The sequence below is a fragment of the Panthera onca genome, chromosome A3, assembly GCF_046562875.1.
Source record: "Panthera onca isolate mPanOnc1 chromosome A3, mPanOnc1 haplotype 2, whole genome shotgun sequence".
NCBI classification, from domain to species: Eukaryota; Metazoa; Chordata; class Mammalia; order Carnivora; family Felidae; genus Panthera; species Panthera onca.
In genome coordinates, this window is record NC_138341.1 from 50,908,472 (window position 1) to 50,924,122 (window position 15,651).

Here is a 15,651-nt window from a genome sequence, read left to right on the forward strand (position 1 = left end):
AGGAAGTTGAGTGTGAGAACAGGGGGGTAAGGTCTGGCCTTCCTTCCAGATCCCAGGCCGGTCACTGTGCAGGGAGTGAGTGACCCTGTGACCTGTAGATTAGGGCTGTGAGGCACTGGACAAGACTGTCTCAGTCAGGCTGTGCCCAGGCATGGACCCATCCACACCTAGATTCTGTTTCCCACCCCATAGATGCTGGGTTGCTTTTCCCTTCCTCTTGTAATTATGAGAATCATGTCATAGCCCCCTGGTATCAGACAGCCTCCATTCTGATGGGATGGGCAGAAACCCAGTGAACAACAAATGTCAGGTGGTGGTGTAGTAACATGAAAATAAAGCAGAGGACTGTGCTGGGGCTTTTCCAGAGGCAACTCAAGGTCACATGGATTGTGGGGGCCACCATGGCATGTGGGGCCTGATTTGTGGTGGCCTGTCTGGCCACCCTACAGTCCTCTCTGTAGATTGGGGCTCTGGGTTCCAGCAAATGTGGTCATCTCTGTCCTCCCCCAGACACACACGTGCATAAACACACACACACACACACACACACACACACACACACACACACACACTCTGTGCCTGTGGCCCGGGTCCCTAGAGGAAGATGTCCAGAGTCCAGTCTTCATGCCCACAGCCTTTGCTGCCACAAGAGGCTGGACCAGGGGATGGTGAATGTCCCTCCAACTCTGACAGCCAGCATTCCCCACCTGGGAGAGTTTCCAATCCCATTTAATGAACCTCATGTCTCCTTGGAGCAAGAAGCAGTACCTTGGCCAAGTCCTCTCCCCGTGTCCCTGCCTGTTTCTGTCTCTCTGTCTTTGTGCCTCTTTCTCCCTTCCTCAATTCCTCTCCGGCTTCCGCCACCACCCCCCCAACCCCATTCCCCTCGCTTTTCCCCACTATTCCCTTGGGAGCTCGGGGGCTGGGGAACAGGGCTGCACATACAAGCCGGAGCCATTGTTTGACAATCTGTTTTTGTCTTCATCTTGTTGGCAGGCGGCAGGAGAGGAGCAAAAGGTTAATGAGGCACTGTGCAGCGGGATTACTGCGTGAACGGGCGGGCGGCGGGCGGGCGAGCCAGCCGTGGTAACAGGGAACTAATTAGGAGCAGTTTAACAGGAGGAAAAAGTGAAATCTCCTCTTCACCAACTGTCAATAATTAGCTGATTTGGTGAGGTTGAAATGTGTCCACAGGAAAAGGTGGGGCTTTTCTGTGGATGAGTGAGGCATTGGGGAATAGAGGCCACTAAGAGCTCTGCCCTGTCCATAGGTGGGATTGGGGCTGGCGGTCACCCCACATCCCCCAGGCCCACCCTCCTCCAGAGGCAGAGGCTGGCATCCCTTAGCCTCAACTATCCATATGACCTTGGTCTTAACCTTAAAGACCTCAGTTTCCCCAGCCATAGGGTGGTGGAACTATGTTTCTTCATGGCTCTGCCCATTAGGATTCTGGAAGCGAAACCATTAGACCAGGCCCTTGTTCTGGAGTTTGAAGAGCTGACAGCAGGCCATGCAATCTTGAGTCAGATGCTGACCCCATCTGACCCTCAGGTGTCTTGTCTGCAGCACGAGTGTGCCCTCTGAGAGCCACCTCTGAGGGCCTGGCGTGGCTCAAGAATGCTGCCAAATGGTTAATGGGCAGAGCCTGGCCTTCCTGGGAACTTGCCTTGTGGCCCCTGGACCCTCACTTGACTCTTCTGGCCTCCCAGTAGCAATAGGGACTGGAGTGGGGGCACAGAAAAGATGGGCTATGTGCCTCTGGCTGGCTGCAGGTGAAGGAGAGAACCCTGGGCTCTTCCATAGGGCTAGGGGGCTCTCTAAGTGTGTGTGCATCTCTTTTCCCTGTACCACATGCCAGGTGGGAGGCAAGGAGTCAGGTTCACCAGTAGCGAGCACCTGTTTGCTCTGTTGGCATGCCCTGCAGTTGCTGGTTGGTTGGCCTTTGCTCGTTGGCCTTGCCTGACAGCTCAGCAGAGGACTTCCCACCTTCCCCTGCCCCTCCAGCTTCTGCCAAACACCTTGACTGGAAGAAAAGACATCATCAGAGGCCCTCAAGGCTTCCTGCTCAGAGCCTCCCATGTCAGCCCTGCCAACCCCACCCCCACTCAGCCTACCCTCTCCTTACCTCAGCCTTAGAGGGTCTGGGGCACTAGAAGAAGGCATGTTCTGAAGAAGGCTAAGGCCCTCGTCACATCCTCATACCACTCACAAACCACAAGTCACCCTGGCCCCAGAGGGTGGCTCTTAGAGGCCACATCCATGCTGTAGATGAGGTACCTGAGTGTCAAGTTCAGCCACCCCCTTCTCATTCCCTACCCCCTCCCTGTCTGGGAAGAGAATATGGGTGACCCCACTGGCAGCAGAACCTCTACCACCTCTTTCCCCATCAGCAGCTCTGAGGAAAATGGTAGTTTTCACGAACCAGCTTGGCTGGAAGCTGTGACTTACCAGAAGCAAATATCTGCCCCAGCTTGCCTCTCTTTTCCCTTTCTCTTTTTCTTGGGAAAGCATTTGAATGCCCAACCAAGAATGGGGAAGAATTGGGAATGAGCTCAGGTCTATATTCAGGCTGTTCTAGAAATGACCGCTCCTCCAGGAAGTCCTCTCTGATGAGCCACACTAGGATCTGTCTCACCTCACATAGGTAGACTTCGGTGACATGTGTTTCCTGTGTCCCATCTACTACCTCGAGACAATAGTCCTTTCTCCCTCTTTCAACACATAAGGATGTTCCTAGGGCTGAGAAATAGAGCTCTTTATCAACACCTAATACAGAGTGTGGCTCATCTGGGCTTACCCCGGTTCCTGCTTCTCCTGCTTTTGCGGTGCTGTTATGAGGCCAGAGGCAACGTCTAGAGGGCATTGTGGCCCTCCTGAGTCCACAGACATTCACCTTCTCCCAGAGCAGGGGCCTCTTCCCTCTAATCTCAAATCCATCTCCCACTTTCCTTGGAGTTGTTTGTTTGGGGTTTTTCTCGTTTACTGGTTTAATCAGTCTCTACTGAACTCCAAAGCGGGCTATTTTTGCCGTCAGAAATCTGCCGCCTCCCCGCCCGCTGCTTTCTTGGAGTTTGCCCACAGGACCCCCCAGGAGGGACGGATGGGAATGGCAAAGCCACTCAGAGCCCAGGAACGCCAACGCCACCTGTCACGTTGCCTGTTCCCCACACCCCCAGCCCAAACCTGCATGTGCACACAGGCCCACACACAAGCACACACATGAACATGCACACACATGCCCCAGTGACATCCTCCAGCAGGGCCACCTCTCAGCCTGTCCCTCCTGGTTCTTTCTAGGACCTTCTAGAAAGCCTAGCTGAATTCAGGACAGGGAGGGAGGAGGCTTGGTTGTGCAAAGCTTCCGCTGAGAGGATTAAAAGCATCAATATGTGCGAAGCTTAGAACATGCCTGGCCTGTGCACAAACAAGGGCTCAGCCTTGTGAGCCATGAGGAGACACCCGTGAACAAGACTGGGCCTGGGCTCTAGGATAGCCATGGAGTCCTTCCTTCCTTATGCAGCATCACATGGATTTTCCAAGTTTCCAAAGAACTCTCTCACCTGTTTCTTGATATTATCCTCATGTCAGTCCCAGGAAGTAGAAAATCTTCCCACCACACATATGGGGAAACTGAGGCCTTGAAGCTGAGAAGATGGAGGACAGAGAAGGATTCTGAGATTGATCCACCAGGGGGCACCCAGGAACAGTACAAAGCTCCAAAATGGGGAGGGGGTCTGAGCCTCCACTGGGTGCACATTGCACAGGGGAGATGGAAGAGTATAGACGGGATCCCTACACTTGGGGACCTTCAGTTCAGTTTGATTCAACTTCTGCCAAGGACCTACCAGCTTGAACTGGGGTGAGGTGGGGGACTGCTGTGTTCATAGATGATTAGTGAACAAATCGCCTGCAACTGGGGATGTGATGGAGATGGAAATAAATGCAAGGGGCAATGGATTTGGTTTGAGAAGATCAGAGGAGGCTTCCTGGAGGAGGCAGCCTTAGAGGATTAAGATATAGCTAGACTTGGGCCTCAAAGGCTAAACATACAGTGTACTAGAAATGGAGAGCAGCCAGTAGGTGAGAAACCTGGAGAAGGTCCCAGAAGGCTTTTAGCATCCAGCCAAGGAATCTGACATTCACTGGGAAAGCAGCGGGAGCCAAAAGCCAGCAACCATAGGCCTGACCCACAGGGTCTAGGCTCAAGCCTCAGCTGCTCTCCAGCGCTGTCCTAACACCTCTGCCCTCTAGGACACTCGGAACAGCTTCACGAAAGATGGGGCCCAGACTCGTGTGCCTAAGCAGGACCCGAGGTCTGCTCAGCCCTGAAGAGAGAGCGTGGGGTGTGCTGCCCCTTACGTGCTAGACCTGAAAGAGGCGTCAGACACACAGGGTCAGTCAGGTGCCGGCCTGGGCATTGGACCCCATGTCAATGTCAGCACCACCTGCAGATGCAGAAGCCCAGAACCCTGGCCAGGAGCAGGAGGCAGCTTTGAGCCATGTCACGGGGTCACACTGAACACCCCGCCCCCCCAGCCCCATGCCTTTGAAAAGGAGGCAGAAAAGCCACCAGAAGAAAGGCAAGGAGGAGGAAGTTCTTTGTAGTAGGTAAAAGCCCCTGAGAATGGGGCACAGGCCAGGGATCCAGTTTCCTGTTTGTGTCTGGGCACCTTAGCTCCAGGTTCAAATATGTAAACTATCCGCCGGCCTGGCTGCAGGTGTGTGTGCTCCCAGGCTGCAGAGGCAGCGGTGGCCCCAAATGCATTCCTGACTCGGGCCCCCCACCCATAATGAGCCAGGAGACAGAGGCAGATAGCTCAGGGTTAACCCTTCCTGCACCACCAAGGAAGACCCAGTCAGGCTGCTCTAGGGGACTCTGGGGCCAGCTGGGCCTTGGGGTGCTCAGGGGGGCTGGGGGTTTCTGGACATGATGATTCATGTTTTCTGCCTCCCTCTTTCAATGCAACTAAAAGTTAGGGACTATCTGCTGTGAGGGGCAGCAGGGTCTGGCTGGGTAGGGCACCTGGATGAGGCTCTCTGGGAGCCAGGGTGCAGGTTGTACCTCAGGGTCAGGGAACAGTGGCTGGGCAGCACTCTCTTGGGCAGAGCGGGTGTGTGTCCAGCAGGCCCACGGCCTCCTGGCACCGCCAGTTCTGGGGCTTGTGGGGGACTATCAGACAGCTGATGACTTCAGCTCTCTCACTGGTCCCTGCAGCCCCCACCCTCCAGGGCTCTGGCTCCCCATCCCCTGCTAACTGGCTGTCAGGTACCTGGAGAGGTGTCTACCAGATGAAGAGAGGGAGCCAGGGGCTCTTGCCTGCCCCCTGAGGCCAGCCTGGAACTAGGTCACCCCTCCTCCCTATGGCCACTTCTTGCCCAGCCCCCTTTCTCCTCATCCCATTCTCCTTGTAGGAGGCCCCTCAGAGCTTGTTGAGGTCAGAACCAAGCCCTGCCCTCGGCCCACTACCCTGGGCCATCAAGCCTTTACTGGGTTGGTACTGGTGACCCCTCTTGCTGCACCCATTCCCCTTACCAGGCCTTGGCAACTCCCTCACTCCACAACCCACCCATGAACCTCTGTGGCCAACACGCCATTTGATCTGCTGCTCACATGGCACATAAAGCCAGCTTCTGCTTCTTATCCATCAGCCCCCCCCACCCTGAGCAGCAGGGGTGCCCCCAAAACAACAGCACAGCCCTTTGTCTCTGTCTCTGGCTGGGGCAGCAGTGGGGCACTCTGTATCTGAATCACATCCATTTACCAGCAGAGCCCTGGATGTGATAGCTGTGGAGGAGACCCAGGACCCCCACACCTCAGAGAGGTGATCTTCAAACGGCACAGGGGTCTTTCCTGTGGGGGCCTCCCGCTGAGCCCAGCGGTAAAGATCCCCAATGGTCCCGACGCCCGTGAGATCCGCCATTGCCCCAGCCCCAGCCAAGGCTAGAGGAGTCTTAATGGACAGCCAGTTGAAGTGGCCCAGGATGGAAATGAGAGTCTGTGCCCGGGGTCAGCGCTGAGTTGGGGGTAGGAAATCTGGACTCCAGAGGTCACCAAATCCTGTTGTGAAGACTGAAGCCTTTCAGCCCTCATTGGGACCACTCAGAAAGCTGTGCCTGGTATCCATGCTGCCTGGTGCCTTGGCACCCCCTGTCACTGATTCTGTTCCTTGGGCTGGTCCCTCAAGGCTACCATCATGGGCTTGTTCCCTTCAGCCGCCCCTCAAATTTGCCTGTTCTCCAGGCCTGGCGCCCTCCCCTTCCATCTGTTCTCCTGGGCAAGTTCCCCCACCCTGGGGCCTCCGGCTGTGCTTGCACATCCCAGGTTTGCTCTCCCACCCAGACCCCTGCCCAGAGCTCCCGAACCCATGCGCTGTCTGCCTCCCTGGCCTCTCTGCCTAGGGAACTCAACATGACCAAGCCTGAGCCTGTCACCCTCCCACCCTGACCCGTCCCCCTCCCGCATTCCCTGCCTCTGAGAACGGCGTCACCAGCCACCCCAGCTCCCGAGCTAGAATTAGGAGTCATCCAACGCACAGTCATCCTCGACACCTCCCTCTCACCCCCACATGGGATTGGTCATCAACTCCTATGGGTTTCTCTTCAGAAAGGATTCAGTGCCACCCTCCTCACAGCCCCGCCGGCAGCATCATAGGGCAGGACCTGGCACCTCTCTCTTATTCCCACAGCTGCCCCCTCACTTACCCTCTGATCCGTCCTCCACATCCACCGCCACCAGAGAAACATTTCTAAAATGGAGTCTGGATCATGGCCCACCCCCACTCAGAATCCTCCCGTGGCTCCCCATGGCCCACACTGACACGTTCGTGTGGCCCATAAGGGCCTGCCCGTCCCAGCCCCACCTCCACGTCCTGCCGCATTCCCTACATGCCCAACGTTGCCCACACCAAACGGGCCGTGCTGGCCCGCCAATGCTTTTCCTGCCCTCTCTTATCAAAATCCTCCATTTTATTCCCGGCCTACCTCCTCTGAGAAGTCTTTCTTCCTGATTCCTTTCATCAATACGTGGTAACCCCCACCCCCTCCCCAGTTACCATGGCACCTTGTCTCTCTGGGATCCATGTGCTTTCATAGATGACTCCTCCCCTAGACTGTGAGCTACTCAAGGGCATGGATGAGATAGACTGTCCATCTCACCTGTCCATCTCTGTGTGCCCAGCCCTGGTGTATGGAGTTGACAGCCATAAACGTCTGACGTGAGGGCTGGTTAATGTGAAATGAGAGAAAAAGCCCCGAAGGCCACTCTGTCCCCGAGACTCTGCTCCTGAGTACCTCAACCAGCTACCCCTCCCCAGAGCCTTTCCACTGCCCGCATCTCCCCCCTGCATCCCTTCTACCTCCTGCCCTCAGCACGGTGAGGAGCCTGGGGGACCTGAGTCAGGGACAGCCCCCGCAGGGAGGATGAGGCCTTGGTCTGCACCCAGGCCGGCACCCTCCAGGGAGCGGGTCGAGTGGGCCGTGGCCCCGGCCGTGGTCCTCCACCGCGGTGGTGAGCAGCCTCTCCGATTTTAATGCGGGCCTCGGTGCTTCAGTGAAAGCCGGCATGGGAAGTTGCTAATAATGGCACTAAAATAAAATATGCTACATCTGTTATGGGTAGCAGAACAAAATTAGCTGCTCACACCTCTGACATCCAAGATGTCTTAACTTAAAATACTCCTTGGCTTACTTTACATCATTTACTGATTATATTTAAAAGAAATACAATTTTGCAATTACTGTTCTTTCCAGTGTGATATCTGTGCATCATTTTCCTTTTATGTTTATATATTTCTCCTTCATTAGTGCAGTCTGAAGGGTGATTAGGATTCTTCAAACATTTTACAGAGGTTAAACGTTGATTAAGATTTAATTATTACTGTAAATAGCTTGGAATGACATATGGTGCAAAAGCCTGACATATGTGCATTTGAATAAATGAAGTGCTATTTCCCAGGATGCCTCAGTAGCTGTTTAACAGCTTTCCCGAAGGGTTATGTTACACCTCATGGTAAGATTGCTGGGATGTTATATTTTGTTGGTTTTTGCAGCTGAAAGCTAAGAACAGTTTTCCAGTTTTTTAAAAACATTGAATATTTTAAATACCTAAATTGTTTTGCACAAATTTTTGCTAATTTGTCTAACTAGGTTAAACATTTTCAAAAGCATTTAGATTTTTAAGCGTGGGCGCTGTGCATTGTGTCAGTGGCAGCATGGGGACGAGGGGAGCTGGTGAGGTGGAGGGGACACGGAGGCCAGCAGGGGTGGGGAGGGAAGAGGTGGCTTGAGGAGAGGGGGTGGGGAAGAGGCCTGGGCCCTGAGCCTAGCTCTTGTCTCTTTGGCCCTCTTCAGTGGCCAGAGCCTGGGTATGGGGGTACCGTGGACCACAGGGGAAGGGTCCCCCTTCCCCAGAAACTCCACCGTGCCCACTGGCTCTAGTCCACACTGAACACCCTCCTTCCTGGCCTCTGACATGCCCGGTCTGGCCATGACCGAGTTCTTTGAAGGCAGGGCTGGTCTATGGCACCTTCTGCATACTTCTCAGGGTTGCCCTGTCTTGACATACAGCAGGTACCTGGGACCAGGTTTGGCTGAACTAAGCCACAAAGGCCCGGCACTTCCTTGACTCTGCCTAGGGTGGAGACCACACCGAGGCCCCCCTCACTGAAGTAGCACCTCCCTTTCAGGTTCCCTCAGGCATCCTTCCTGGCTAAGTGTCTGGAGCTGCAGACCAACATCTGGGCTGCTGTAGAGCCTCCAGGGGGACCTTATTTCCCAGTGCCTTCTGCCTCCCTTCTTTCCATTCATTTATTCAACACTTACTGAATACCTCCTGTGCACTGGCAGTGGGCCTTGAGGGTGCAGGGATGAACACGATCGCACGTCACGTTTGCTGCCTTGTGGAGCTTGCAGTCTAAAGTGGAGAGGGGGAAGACGAGTGGACGGTCAACCTCAGAAACAAGTGATACAACTGAGATGCAAAAACTGCCAGAAGCTGTGGGGGGTCCCAGGAAGTGGCCACACCCAGGCTGGAGGAGGGAAGATGTCTAAAACTGAGATGTGGAAGATAAGCCCAAGGAGGAGCCCGGCAAGTGGGGTGGGGAGAGGCGGTGACAGAGGGGCAGTTCAGGCAAAGAACCAGGGTGGGGAAAGCCCCGTATCTGAGGCATGGCAATAAGTAGGCGTGTGCGGTGCCTCCAGCCCCAGGGGCAGGGCGAGGCTAGGCAGGGGCCCAATAGCGCAGGAGTCGAGACTGTTCCCTGAGGACAGGGGGGTCATTGAGCCATTTTATGAGGACGAGAGGGGTGCCCAAACTTGTGGTTGGGAAGGCTCGCACTGTCTGAGGCGGGGGTAGACGGAGACTTGAGGGGAAGGAAGGAAAGAGGAGGTGAGGTGGTGCCAGAGCATCACTGGATGACGGTGTGGGGAGCCGGGTTGGGACAGGGGCAGATGGTGACTTCAATCTCGATTTCGATTTTAGGGTTGAGTTCAAGTGCCTGTGAGACATCCATGAAAAGGTCTAGTAGACAGCCCCTGCATGCCCAGGACTCAGGGCAGAAACATGGCCGGAGAACCCGCAGATCTGGGGAGTCCCCGGGAGGGTGGAATCACCCCAGGGCTTGTGCAGGGAAGAGGGCCCAGCCAGACAAAGCCCCCGGTGACCCTGAGAAGTGTCCCGTGGATGTCACAAAGTGCAGGGTGGCAGTGACTTGGGAGAGAAGGATTTTTGTGGATTGTGGTGGGAAGAGAAACCAGATTTGCCGTGGGTTGGAAAGTCAGTGGGAGGTGAAGAGGTGGAGAAGGCCACCTGAGACAGTGCCTTAAAGAAATCTGGTTGTGGGGGAGGAGAGAGACCAGGCGGTAGCTGGAGCGTGACGTGGGGTTAACGGGACAGTTTATCAGATGAGAAGTTCTTGTCAGTGTTGAAACGCTGATGGTCGAGAGTCAGTGGACTGTGAAGGTGGGAGACAGCAGGAGAGTCTGGGAGTGGGCTCCCGGAGTGGGCATGGGGGAGATGGACCCCAGGAGGTTCTGCCTTCTGAGGGGAGGGGTGGCAGGAGGGCAGGTGCGGAGCAGCGTGGACAGGTAGTTCATGGGTTTGATGGGGGGATGCCGAGGGGCTTCTTCTGTTGTCTTCTGCTTTTTCTCTGAAGTAGGAAGAAGGCTCTTCTGCTCAGGAAGAGTGGGGAGCTGAGGGTGGAGTGACTAAGGAGGGCGGAGAAGGTTTAAGGTGGCCCCTGTGGAGAATGAGGGAAGGAGCTGACTGGGCAAAGTGGCTGGGAGGAGGCGGTTTGCTGGTCACTGTGGGGGCCCAGCAAAGTCAGGTTCAAGAGCATGGTTTAGTTTCTCTAAACCTGGGCCTCTGCCAGTCAGAGCTGGAAGGACCTTTGGGCTAGAGAGTGGCTGGAGCGACAGCCCCTGGTGTCCGGGTTGGAGTGGGTGGGTGTGAAGACTGAGCTGTAGGGAGTCTGGGGCTTGAGGTCTTCGATGTCTAAAAACAGATAGGGATAGTTAGTGGGGTACTGGAAGGATAGGGACTGTGGAGTCCAAGAAGGTTGAGTTTGGGTTTCAGGAGTGTGGGTGGAGCAGCCCTGGGTGGGGACCAGGTCCAGGGTGGGTGTGGGAGTGGGTGTGGGAGTGGGTGTGTGCCAGGAAGCAGACTGGGCCCTGGGAGATGAGGAAGACACGACTCGGAGGTCAGAGTGTGGGACATTCACCTGCATGGACACACCGTCAGAGGAAGACACAAGACCTAGCCAGGAAGGGATACTGTGGCAGGAGGGCGGTAAAGGAGGATGTGTCAGTAGGCGGCAGTGGGGGAGAACTTTGGGCACCAGGATAGTCTTAATGCTACTCCCAGCCTCCACACTCACCCGTCCCCCCTCACCTTTCTACTTTGTTCTCTCTCCTCAGATCGAGACGTCCCAGTTAGAGCCTGAAATTGCCCGGGCCACGAGTAGTCGGACGGTGGTATACAACAAGGGGCTGTGAGTGGTGGCCGGCCGGCCTGGGGATGGAGTGCTATCCAGGCCGGGGAGCCGGGGGCGGGAAGGAGTCTCCCGGCTGCACCTGCAGGGAGGGGCAAGCTGATCCCACCGGTCCTGGGCCACCTGGGGGAGCACTGGACCCACAGTGGTAGGGAGACTAATCTATTCACATGTTAACATAAGGGTGAGGAATTCTGACACATCTCCTATAAGAAATAATCAAGTGCATTTCTGGGCCTTACGTGGGGTTGTCAAAACTCTACTCAGCACAATTATCTGTGAAGCTGAAAAATTGTAGAGTGCCCACGGGATAGACTTAGGATCCTTTTATACTTTGGGTTTTTTTTTCTTTTGTTTTTTATCTGAATCAAGTCTGAGCCTTGGCTGCAGTGGCCCAGATGGCGGCAGCGGACCAGTGGTGGCAGTAGGAATAGGCCAGGGGGCTGGTTGGGTTGGCAGAAGGGCTGGTAGATTCAAGACATTATGGTGGCCGGGCCCAATGGCTTCCTGAGCTGGGCTGGGCTGGGCTGGGCTGGGGGTAGGGGAGGCTGTCTACACCTCACAGGAGGAAGCAGCTATGACTGAGGTCCTCAGGAGGTGGCCCAGGGAGTCAGAAGCACTGGAAGCCTCTGGAAGATTCTGTGGGCAGTTGACTCTGAGTGTGGCTGGCCTTCATCCATGCTACAACCTGCAGAACCAATCCCTCTGCACGAAGCCCAGTGCCTGGGGCTGGGGTCACCCTTCATGGAATCCCGATCCATTTGAGGCCCCAGCTTCAGGCAAGAAGCCCCAAGAAGGAATGATGTTTGGCTGGAATTGTGGGCCTGCACTTTGACCTCTGCAGGGTGACCCTCCTTCTAGTCACCAGGCTGGAAGCAGGGCTGTGGGGCTGAGGATGGGGCTAGAGCTGGAGCTGGACCGACCTCCATCTGGGGGGCTCTCAGGCCCCAAGGCTTCCTGCCCCATCCCACTGCTTCCCGAGTGGGAGGGTCTTATGCCTGAGTGCAGAGGCAGGTTTCTAGGTACCAATCTGAGAGTCAGCATCAAGCCAGGAACTGCAGGCCCTGGCTGTGGCACCAATGGGCTGTGTGACCTTGGACAAGTCTGCTCCCCTCTCTGAGCCTCTACTCCCCATCCGGAACCAGAGGACTGGATCAGGGCGTTCCCACCGACTCTTCCAGCTAACCTCGTCTTTGCCTGTCCTGCTCAGATGCTGGTCATCCCAGGCACATCCCCAGTGTGGACACTGAACTGGGAAAGGGGCAGGCCCCTTTGGGAATGGCCTCAGGAGCTAGACCTTGACTTTCTGTATGTGAACCCACATCCTGGGAACACTTGATCTTTGCCCCTTTTCAGTTCTGAGGGAGGAGATAGTGTGGGTGGCTGGGCCTAAGTGTGGCTCCACACCCACGTGCCACCTCTCACCCTGCACCAGCCTCCGAGGCCACTTGCTGCTGGCTCCTGTCTCTTCCCATTGGCAAGCCAAGAAAAGGAGAGGCCTGCAGGGGCTCTGCAGAAGACAGCAGGACCCGAGGTGAGGGTGAACAGGGCAAACAAAGAGGAAGCATGGGCCCCATTGTACCCTTCACCTGCCCCCAGCTGGAATGGAGCCCTCAACATGCAGCCGCATGGCCTCCTCACCTCCCTGGTGACTCCACCTGGGGAGAGACCTGGCTGGAGGTGAACACAGGCATGTGCAGGAAAAGACTAGTGCAGGGCAGCAAGGCTGTGGCCATGGGCAGCTCTCACCATCCTCCGTGCAGGGGTGGTTGTGGGAAGGTGGGTCTTCCATAGGCACTGGCACCATGTACCCCCTCAGAACCCCGTGCTGTCTGTGAGGACCTCCCAGCCTGGCCCTGCTATTTCTGCAGAATGCTGCCCTGAGGGCCCCCCACTCTCCTGAGGAGCAGCACCCCCCTACCAGTCAGGAAGGGGTGAACACAGAGCAGGTAGGGAGAACAGAACAGCAGAGAAAAAGGGGCAAGTATTTTTGAGCCAATCCTGCCATGATGTGACCGTGCCAATGACAGGCTGGGTGTTTCTGGGTCCCCTTTTGAAAAGCTCTCTTCAAACTCACCCTACCCCCTCTCATTGGACCTTGTTTGTGTGCACTTTACCTTGAGACCAAAACTGCCCACCCCAGCCCCACTCCCACCCTTTCTGGAGATGCGGTAGAGATGGGGTCTCTCCGGCTCCCTCTCTGGACTGGCTGCCCTGGCCCAGCCCCACCCCAGCCCCACCCCTGTGGCCTTGTCATCTCATAACCTACTTACTTTGTCTCCTGGATGATTTCTGGTCATGCTCCCAAATGCAACTTCAGGTGAGCTAACGGGACTCCTCCTTGGGAAAGGGGTTGGCAAAAGATCTGTATAATACAGCTCAGGGTGATGGTGACAGAGGGTCAGTGGCCGTGCTGATAAGATAAGCCCTGGCTTGGCTGTAGAAAACACCATAAGGGAAACCTTTTGGCCAATATCCATCACCCACTCTGCTGAGGCCAGAGGAAGGGAGGCCTCGTGGGCAGACTGGCTCATGACTGGGGAGGAGGCTGAGCTAGGTCCCACAGCTAGGGTGTGGCTGGTCCGGCTGCGCCAGAATCCAGGCCATACCTACAACTGGTTCTCTAGCCCTGGTGTACTGCCCCACCCCCCACCCCCGCCTTCTTCTAGTCACTTCAAACATTCTCTGAGGCTCGGGGATGCCCTTCTCCCATTCCGGAGAATAATCTGATGGTGCAGGGGCCAAAAGCCCAAGATGTCTAGACGGCTGCTGGGTCAAGGTGGCTGATAGCCCCCTTTCTACTTCCTGATTGTGAGCTGGCTTGTTTTCTGTCCTGAGCCCCTGGCCTGGGAGAAGAGTGGGGTCCTCAGAGCAGAAGGGCCAGAGGACAGGGGCATCAAGTGCTCTTCCAGCCCTGGGCCGGGTGTGAGTGAGGCACAAGCACATATGCCTTGGCCACACCAAGGGGACTTTGCAGTGTCTTTTTAACCTTCTCAGAAAATTTCTCAATCTCTGTGATTTATGTAATACTAATGAGCTGTGGGCAATAAATGATGGATTTAAAGCATCAGGGCTTGGCTTTGTGGGTTGTGGGTGGGAGCAATAGGGGTACAGAAACACAGTGGGGACAGGCCAGGGCTGCCTGAGGATTTTGTGGGAAGCCCCCCGAGGAAGGTGCAGACCCCAGGCTCCAGGAGGGGTCAGGCCATCTGGGAGGCACAGAGGGAAGGGGAAAGGAAAGGATGGAAGAGCATGTGAGGGCAGGAAGTTGGACAGAGGGCATGGGTTGAACTTTACAGAAGGAACCCCCCCCCCCCCTTTACAGAAAAGTTGCTGAGCACTCACTAAGACCCCACTGCAAGGCACTTGAGTAGATAGGGATGTTGGTAGATCTCATACTGTTGCTATCCGGGGGACACAGAGGGGAGTGCAGGTGGGAGGGTCATTCTGGACTGCCTGGGAGCCCAGAGAGTTTTCATAGGGAGGAAAGATGTGAGCCAAGTACAAAGGTACCAATATCCACAGTGTGTGCGGCACTAGCCCCAGGAATTCTGCCCCTTCCTAACTTCCCCACAGTCCCTCGGGGCCAGGCCTCAGCCACCTCCCAATAGTTCTGGCCCCTCTTCCTCTAGGAAGCCCCCAGAATCCCTGGGGAAGTGAGGCCTGAACTCTTTTCCTGGACCTCTAAGCATCTTCCACCCCTGCAGGGAGAAGCTGATGGCCCCCCATGGCAGGGGGACCATGTTGTAGAGGTGAGGTCCATGGCTGGGGTCACGTCAACCCAGGTGCCAGCCCGAGCTTGGCCCCAGCATGAGTGTTTGACTTCTAGCCAGTCACTTCCTTTATTCACCCATTAATTTGGTCAGGTGTTTATGGAGCATCTTCTCCAACAGAGCCTTGGTGTCTTTAGCTATAAAATGTCAAGAACAAGCATCACTCACTGGGCTGGTGTAAGGATTGGAGAGACCAGGTGAGGAATGCACCCCGACTCTTCACTTTTGCCTGCCACATGTCAAGAGAACTGCTGCCTCCCCTTACCTGTGCACTGGGCCCCTCTAGGAGGCTTGGGGAGGGGGGGCAGGAAAGGGATGGGGGCGGGGTCTGTTCTCAAAGTGATACTTCTAGGTCACGGGGCTTCTGGTCTCTGGGGAATTTCTTCGCTAACAGCCCCACTGGCCACAGCCCCCATCCGGGCGGAAATCCTTGACTCTCAGGACAGACACAAATCCCTCCTGGGAGCTGTTTGTTGTTTTTAGCTGGTTTGGGGGCTCAGCTCCTGCCCAGCCCAGAGATCATTAACACTCCAGGAATGTGGCCTCCCTGGCCCCATCCCCACCCGCTGGCCCCTAGGGCCTCCCTCCTCCCACTCAGGCCATGATTAGAAGGAAAGTCAGAATGCTAGGGGATGAGGACAGTGATGAGTGACTCTTTCTCAAGGCCCTGGGGTACCTGGGATAATTTGCAGAATGGAGCTCCCTCAGTCTTCCAGAGCTGCTGCTGCTCCTGCCATCTCACCATACCCCTGCCGCTGATTAGCTCCTCAAACAGAAAAGTGTCAGCCACTCCCGAAAGGCCTAACCCCCATGTGCCCTTGCTTCCCTGCAGTACCAGGAGTCTCCTGGGCAGTGGCTGAAAAATGTTCATTCACTTCTCACGTCCCACTCTG

At 55.7% G+C, this 15,651-nt stretch overlaps 1 protein-coding gene across 7 annotated transcripts in view; it reads left to right on the forward strand.

Annotated features, from left to right (window-relative positions):
• SFXN5 (sideroflexin 5) overlaps window positions 1-14,052 on the forward strand; it is a 116,982-nt gene extending 102,930 nt beyond the window's left edge. For all 7 annotated transcript variants that reach the window (XM_060657868.3, XM_060657855.3, XM_060657850.3 and 4 more), the window contains one exon: window positions 10,912-14,052. In XM_060657868.3, coding sequence (XP_060513851.1) covers window positions 10,912-10,989 — 78 coding nt within the window. In that variant the 3' untranslated portion in view covers window positions 10,990-14,052. The remainder of the gene's footprint in view (window positions 1-10,911) is intronic.
• Window positions 14,053-15,651: the final 1,599 nt, after the last annotated feature.